Genomic DNA, 8,779 nt, shown 5'->3' with positions numbered 1-8,779 from the left:
ATTCCCCAGCACTGTTCCCATTCCCCAATTCCCCAATAAAAATCTAAAAAAAAAAAAATAGTTAGAATAAAGTTATTATAGCACTGACTTCTTGGACAGTTTGGATAAAGTGGGCTAAATGAATCAACTTCACCTGTATTCCTTCTTTATAATACACAATTAATGACACAACAGACTCTCCAGTAAAGCCTAACTAAGCATTTCACTTAAAATAACTTGCTTAGATAACCTATCATTTTAATAGTTTCTAAAACACGTACCCGTTAAAAAGAAACATACCATTACATATGTCTTGCAGCCCTGAGACGAGTGTGGTTGAGGGAGAACTACTTCATGATTTGATTCAGCCTTGTCAGAAACCGTGGAAGCAACAGGCTTGGGTTTATGATCACCATTTTTAATATTGTTTTTAGTTTTTCTTTATGAGAAAGAAAAGAAGAAAAAGTTTTTATCAATATAGTGAAGATTAAAGGTTTTTATGCATAAGAGAAAATGTGTGTATGTATTACAGTCCCTTATAAAACTACTCAACTTGTAGAGAAAAGTCTTCTAAAAACCAGGGGTATTCCACAAAACACTTGACCAGTATTATTCAAAAACAATCAAGGTCATGAAAAATAAGGAAAATGAAAACTGTCACAGACCCAAGTTCACTAAGGAGACATGAGGACTAAATGTAATATAATCTCCCAGACTGGATCCTAGAACAGAAAAAGTGTTATTAGTGAAAAAACTAGGAAAAGCCGAATAAAGTCTGGAGTTGAGTCAACAGTAAGGTACTGATGTTGGGTTCTCTGTTCTAACAAATATTACCACAACTGATTTGCAATGTTTGAGAGTAAAAATCATTGGTATACTCAGCCTTGACTTGCACAATAAGTATATACAGAAATAATATCCCCGACTGTTTTAGTGTGACTTTTCTACAACTGGGTTAAACCTCTGAAAAATGTAAGGGGGAAGCATGAAGGCCAGCACTGCAGATGGAACGCCTAAGGTTTGTTGGTGGGAAATTACAGACAAATAAACAAAAAGATGGTCTTTCTTTATCCCTGGGAGCCTTTCTAGCATTGCCTCCCAAATTTAACATGTCACAAGGCAAAGGTTGTGAAGGTCCTGTCCAGCCCTAAGTCGTAGATCCTGGAATAGGGTCCTCAGTGAAGGCAGGACCTACAGTCCAAGAAAGGAATTCTTTTTCTCTTGAGAAGTTATGAGTTAAGACGGAACTTTAAGAAGCTCTCAGAAATTTCAGCACAGTATTTTAGATGTGACTATTATCTCACATAGTAAATAATGTAATAGGTTTCTTAGATAATCTCTCATTTTAATATGGTTTCTAAAACATGTCTTTCTAAAGACATATTCAATATGTCTTAGGACCCTCTGAGAAACGGTAAAGTGGTTCTCTAAATGGTTCTCTAGATTTCTGATTTTAGCAATTAAACAAATCTTAACACATGTTCTAATCATGCAATTTAATTTCATGTTTAAAAGAAACCCACCATAAATTCTTGTACAGTAAAATTATAGAAGCCACCCTCTTTTATTCCATCTATATAGCCCAGCTATTTGCAAGGGAAGTATCTTACGCCTTTGTGGCCTCCAAAAACAAGGAGATTTGGCGCTTTATGTAAGGCTGCCTCAGGATGCTCCTCACAGACGGTCTTTCTTCAGGCCTTTTGCTCAGCATTGTTCTTATCAGTTCTGCCAGCTCTGGGCTGTAATCTTTCGGCATTGGGGGCAGCTACAAGGAGAAATAATACCGCAATTATGACTAATGGTCTTGTGAAGTAAATGAATGTAGAAGTTTTCTAATATATATTTTAAGTTTATGCACATAAGCAGAGAATAACCAGTGTATTGATTGGTCTACAGAAAGCGTCCTGGTGTCCTGGTTATACCGGCAAGCTGTAAGATTGTGAAACTATATCCTTCCAACCAGCAGTCCCATTTGAGGACTCTCTCCTTCAGAAATAAGGGCATGAGTTCCTAAAGACTTATGTGCCAGGATATTCACTGCAGTATCGCACTTGCAGTAGTAAAAACTGGAAGCTACTTCAATGTCCATGGGGGTCCTATGGAATAGACTATGGTACATCCTTCTAATAAAATACTAGGCAGCCTCTTATAAAATGAGCCCAGGTACCAACCTGTTAAGATGTTCCTCAGATATTAAGTCAAAAAAGTGAATTGTGTATACCAATGTATACATTCTGCTTCCATTTCAGTTACTTTTTTTAAAGTATCTGTATGTGTAGGATGCTAGAGTTATGTCTGTATAAGACAGGGAAAAGGCAAGAAGGCCATGCATCAATTGTTAGCAATAATTATCTCCAGGGGATGAAAATGGATAGGAGAGCAAAATTTCACTCCTTTCTTGTTTGATTCTTTAACTAATAGAATTATGGACAAATTTTACTTTTTCATTTTCAATTTCTCAAGTTAAAAAATTACATGAAGGATCTCCAGTCAAGATGGCAGAGTAAATGAATGCTGTGCTTGCCTCCACTCAAACCATGTCAAAATTACAATAAACTATAGAACAACTATCATTGAGAATTGCCTAGAGTCTAACTGAACCAAAGTCCTACACTAAGGACATCTAGAACAAGCCACCTCAAGACTGGTAGGAGGGGCAAATGTGGAATAGGCTGGTCCCACACCTGAGTGGGACCATTAAAAATTGGGAGGGATATCTCCGCTGTGGAGGTCCCCTCCCGCAACCCCCACCCTCGAAGGAGCAAGGGGGTCCCAGCCATACACCAGGCTCCACAGCCCAGGGTTCCAGTGCTAGGGAGAAAAGTCCCCTTAACTTTTGGCTATAAAAACCAGTGGAGATTGTGAGACAGAGGGTGGCTGCAGTCCCAGGTACTCATCTTAAAGGGCCTGTGCATGGACTTATTTGCTGATGGATTCACTTGCTCTGAGCACCAGTACTGGGGCAGCAGCTAGAAAGGCGCCAGGGACATACGGGAGGGACTGAGTTGTCTGGTTTCAAGTCAAGGGCTAGAGGGGCAGCTTTCTCTAGGCAGAAGTGCTGGCAGAATCCAATGTTTCTTTGTTGAGCCCTCCCCGTCCCGGCATGGAAACACAGTCGGCTTCCATATGTGAGTCTCCATCAACTTGGCTAACATCGTTCATCCACATTCAGCCACACTGCCCTAGTGATTCCCTGAGACCTCACCCCACCCAACTTTCGGGCACTCCCAGGCCTCTTCCAGTGGCTCTTCCTATCTTGACTCATGCTGTGGAATTTCCTAAAATCTCTCGGAGGTTTACAAAACCCAAACAAGCATCATCTGGACTCAGTGTGTCCTGTACTTCTTGTTGAACAGCCCCACGCCTGGTACTAGTGCCAGCCGGTCTCAGTTAATGAACTGGCTTCTCGAGGCACCTATAAACCAGCACAGGTGGTGGTCATCTGTGGATTGCTTTATGGATATTGTCAGGTGACCCTGGGCAGGGCACAGGCTGCAGCAGAATTTGGCCTGTGGCAGGACCCCTCCCAGGAGTCTCTAGGAGACTGCACCACTGGGCCCCACAGGACACCCATTATATAAGGCCTCTCTACTAATACCAGAGCACAGCAGCCCTACCTAATACATAGAAACAAACACAGAAAGACAGCCAAAATGGGGAGACAAAGAAACATGTCTTAGGCTGCCGCAAGGAGAGGAATGGTCGCCATGTCTGTACATCTGGAATAGATGGTCGTGCACAACTGCTCCAGCTTTCTGATCAAAAGTAACAGGCAGACATACAGCACCAAGCTCAATAATCTGAAGGCCTGTAACTCATTCCACTACAATGGACTGGTTGACCACAAGACAGTGGGCATGGACCTAGTGGCAATGGCAAAGGTGTGGCGGTCATCATGAAGTGGAGATCCGGCCAGCGATAGCTGGCCACCTTCTGCATGTGAACCACCATCAACAAGAACACCTGAGCCATCCTCATTATCATCTGGCACATCATCTGCAAGAACAAGTACCACCCAGAACAGTGTATGGCCGCCATTTGCAGAGCCAGCATCATCCTGTGCAGTCAGAAGCCCATGACTCTGAAGAGGAAGTCACCTGGCTCCACCCAGAGTTCCTGAGCACCTCTCCAACAAAGCAACAAAGCATAAAGCATCAGCTGACTTTCTCCAAAAAAAGAAGAAAAAAAGAAACGTCCTAAATGAAAGAACAGAACAAAGTTCCAGAAAAAGAGCTCAACAAAGTAGAGACAAGCAATCTGCCTGATGCAGGTTCAAAACACTGGTTATAAGGATGCTCAATGATCTCGGTAGGAACTTCAACAAAGAGATAGGAAACATACAAATAAAGATAGAAAATATAAAAAAAAGAAGTCAGAAATAAAGAATACAATAACTGAAATGAAGAATACATTAGAGAGAAACAACAGATTTCATGAAGCAGAGAATCGAATCAATGATTTAGAAGACAGCAGAAAACACCCAATCAGAACAGCAAAAAAAACAACAAAAAAAACCCAAAATAAGGACATTTTAAGAGGCCTCTGGGACAATATCAAACACACCAATATTCTCATCTTATGGGTAGCAGAAGGAGAAGAGAAAAAGCAAGCAACTGAAAACCTATTTAAAGAAATAATAATGGAAAACTTCCCTAACTTGGAGAAAGAAATAGACATACAGGATCAGGAAGCACAGCAAGTCCCAAACAAGATGAACCCGAACAGGCCCACACCAGACACATCATAATTAAAAATCCAAAGATTAAAGACAAAGAAAGAATCTTAAAGCAGCAAGAGAAAAGCAGTTAGTTACCTACAAGGGAGCTCCCATAAGAATGTCAGTTGATTCCTCAACAAAAACTTTGCAGGCCAGAAGGGATTGGCACAAAATACACAAAATGATGAAAAGCAAGGACCTACAACCAAGATTATACTACCCAGCAAAGCTATCACTTAGAATCAAAGGAGACATAAGAGCTTCCCAGACAAGAAAAAATTAAAGGAGTTCATTCACCACCAAACCAGTATTAAAAGGAATCTTAGAGGCACTTCATTAAGACAAAAAATAAGAATAATAAAATGGCAATAACTACATATCTATCAACTATTACTTTAAATGTAAATGAATGAAATCTTCCAATCAAAAGATAGTGTGGCTAAATGGATAAGAAAACAAGACCCTTACATATGCTGCCTACAAGAGACTTACTTCAGATCAATCAAAAGACACACACACACAGACTGACAGTGAAGGGATGAAAAAAGATATTTCATGAAAATGAAAATGAAAAAAATAAAAGCTAGGGTGGCAATACTTATACCAGACAAAATAGATATTAAAACAAAGCCTATAACAAAAGACAAAGAAGGACCCCCCCAATAATCCCACTTCCTGGTATTTATGTGAAAAAAACAAAAACGATACTTCGAGGGGATGTGGGCATCCATACGTTCATTATAGCATTGCTAACAATGGCCAAGATGTGGAGGCAGCCCTGATGCTCACTGATGGATGGATGGATAAAGAGCAGGTGGTACATGTATACAATGGAATGTTGTTTGGCCATGGAAGTAAATGGGTTCTTGCCATCTGCAGCAGCAGAGAACCTGGAGGGTATTGTGCTGAGTGGAGTATTTCAGAAGAGAAAGGCAGATGTAAAGTGGTTTTGCTTATATGTGGAATGTAAGGAACAAAATAAACAAAACAGAAGCAAACTCATACATACAGAGAATATTTTGATGGTTGACAGATGGGAGAGGGGTTGGGAGGATGGGTGAGTGGGTGAAAAAGAAGAAGGGGTTAAGAAGTACAAACTGGGACTTCCGGTAAGATGGCGGAATAGACAGACGCTGTGCCGATTGCCTCCCAGGATCACACCAAAATTACAAATAATTTATAAGATATTCAACCTCGGAAGTTCCCTGAACACTAGATAAACAGAACCTCTAAATGAAGGACTTAAAAAGGAGGCCACGACGAGTCTGGTAGGAGGGGCGGAGACAAGAGAGGGCAAACCCCGTAAGGGACACCTCAGCGGTGGGGAGGCTTTGCCGGTTGGGGGCGAGACCCTCCAGCCCCATACCATGCTCACCAGCCCAGAGTTACATTGCCGGGAAGAGGAGTTTTATGATAGCTGGAAGTAGAAATTAGTGAGGACTCTCTTTGCTCAACTCGGTGAGGCTGAGGGCAGTTGGAGAACCAGTGGAGCCGGCAAATGGACTAGCTCGCTGGTGAGCACTCACCCAGTTCCTGATAGAGGGAGTAGCTGTGTAAGCGGGGCCCAGGAACCTGTGGGAAGGACTGAACTGAGCGCCTTTGGTGCATGAGCTGGAGGTTTTGGGACCATTGTTCCCCTGGTGTGGAGCTTGCACATGAGAACTGCACAGGAGGGTGCCATTTTTTCAGGGCTGGGCCCGCCCACAGAGACTCAGGTCTGGGACCACATTGGTCTCGTGGAATTGGCGCAGGAGTGTGTTCGTGTGTGCCGTGCGCAAGCACGCAGCCTTGGATCCCCACCTTCCACACTGCTTGTGCTGCATAGCCAGGGAAACACCTGGCAGGCGCGCTCTGGCTCCAACAGGCTGCTTATTGAGACCCGGGAGTGCGCGACTTGCCTTAGGTCCCTGCTCTCCGCACTGCATGTGCAGAGTTGCCAGGGTGGCGAATGGCTGTCGGGCTGCTTGGCCCGATCTGCGAGCAGCTGAGTTGGACAGGTTGAGACTGGGAGTTTTCCTGGGAGCGTAGGGCCATGAGCTGTGCGCCTGCGTGATTCAGCCGGGGCTTTCCTGGTGAGTTTGTGCAGGCTGGTTGCCAATGCAGGAGTGCATGCTGCTCTGACTTGGTGGGGGCCACTGACCACATCCTGTTTGTGTCTTGGGGGCCTGCCCTGCCCACCTAGGGCTGTGTTGTCAGGGACGCCCTGAGCCCCTGGTGCCTGGGCCCCTACCTCCGCAGGCCACAGAGGGTTTTTTGCAGCAGTAGGCAGCCTGCAACAACCTGTGAGGATTTTTGGTGGTGAGTACGGTTCCAGAGCACACAGCAGCTAATTGCGGGAAGCTCACTTCAAGTCTAGAGGGAGGTCGGCGCATGATGCACTGAACCCTTCCCCGCAACAGCTGGTGCTGAGTCGCCCACAGTCTCTATATTGCTGAGCAAGTGGTCTGCAGATTAAAGTGGGCGGAGAGCCCCCCCACCTTTTTTTTTGCTTTTTTTTCCCTTTTTCCTTTTTTTCTTCTTTTATCTCTTTTCTTTTTTTTTTTCTTTCTTTATCTCTCTTTCCAGGTGATCTATCTAATACATCGAAACAATCACAGAGCAACAGCCAGAATAAAGAAACAATGAAACATGTCCCAAGTAAAAGATCAGAAGAAACCTCTAGAAATGGAACTAAATGAAACAGAGGTATCCAACTTTTCAGAGACAGAGTTTAGAACACTGATGATAATAATGTTTAAGGAACTTAGGGAGGACATAAAGAAGGATACAGAAATCATAAAAAACAACCAGTTAGAACTAAAGAATACAATAACTGAAATGAAGAACACACTCGAAGGAATCACCAGTAGATTAGATGAAGCAGAGGATCGGATCAGTGATTTAGAAGACAAAATAGCAGAAATCACCCAGTTGGAACAACAAAAAGAAAAAAGAATAAAAAACAATGAAAATAGTTTAAGAGACCTGTGGGACAACATCAAGCGCAACAACATTCGCATCATAGGAATACCAGAAGGAGAAGAGAAGAAGCAAGGGATCGAGAATGTATTTGAAAAAATAATGACTGAAAACTTCCCTACCCTAGTGAAGGAAATCGACATACAAGCCCAGGAAGTGCAGAGAGTCCCAAACAAGCTGAACCCAAACAGGTCCACACCAAAACACATCACAGTTAAAATGGTAAAGGTTAAAGACAAAGACAGGATCCTGAAAGCAGCAAGAGAAAGGCAGCAGGTTACATACAAAGCAACTCCTATAAGACTAAGAGCTGACTTTTCTACAGAAACTCTGCAGGCCAGAAGGGAGTGGCAGGAAACATTCAAAGTAACGCAAAATAAAGGCCTACAACCAAGATTGCTCTACCCAGCACGGCTATGACTTAAAATTGAAGGAGAGATAAAGAGCTTCTCAGAAAAGAATAAGCTTAAAGAATTCATTACCACTAAGCCAGCATTGCAGGAAATGTTAAAAGCGCTTTTTTAAACAGAAGAAAGGGGAAAACAAGCTAACCCAGGAAGATCAGAAATACAAATCACAAAATGGCAATAAATATGCACCTATCAATAATCACTTTAAATGTGAATAGGCTAAATGCTCCAATCAAAAGACATGGGAGTGGCTGAGTGGATAAGAAAACAGGACCCATGCATATGCTGTTTACAAGAGACTCATCTCAGATTAAAAGACACACACAGATGGAATAAGATATTTCACACAAATGGAAATGGGAAAAAAGCGGGAGTAGCAATACTTATTTCAGACAAAATAGATTTTTAAATGAAGACTGCAATAAAAGACAAAGAAGGACACTACATAATAATAAAAGGATCGATTCAACAAGAGGACATAACCCTAGTAAACATCTATACACCTAACATAGGTGCTCCTAAATATATAACACAGATTCTGACAGACATAAAGACAGAGATCAACAGTAACACTATCGTAGTAGGGGACTTCAACACCCCGTTGTCACCAATAGACAGATCCTCCAGACAGAAAATCAACACGGAAACAGTGGCCTTAAATGACACTTTAGACCAGCTGGATTTAATTGATATTTTTAGAGCATTTCACCCCAAA

The 8,779-nt window shown here is 42.5% G+C and overlaps 1 protein-coding gene and 1 pseudogene across 1 annotated transcript in view; one reads left to right on the top strand and one right to left on the bottom strand.

Annotated features, from left to right (window-relative positions):
• Window positions 1–8,779, bottom strand: part of NEK4 (NIMA related kinase 4) — a 52,846-nt gene that overhangs the window by 27,440 nt on the left and 16,627 nt on the right. Inside the window, 2 exon segments of the mRNA XM_019628127.1 lie at window positions 280–418; window positions 1,590–1,744. Coding sequence (XP_019483672.1) covers window positions 280–418; window positions 1,590–1,744 — 294 coding nt within the window.
• Window positions 3,687–4,099, top strand: LOC109373862 (60S ribosomal protein L28 pseudogene; annotated as a pseudogene).

Source organism: Hipposideros armiger, unplaced genomic scaffold (assembly GCF_001890085.2).
Source record: "Hipposideros armiger isolate ML-2016 unplaced genomic scaffold, ASM189008v1 scaffold_748, whole genome shotgun sequence".
Lineage (NCBI taxonomy): Eukaryota > Metazoa > Chordata > Mammalia > Chiroptera > Hipposideridae > Hipposideros > Hipposideros armiger.
This window is presented reverse-complemented; position numbering and strand designations above follow the sequence as displayed.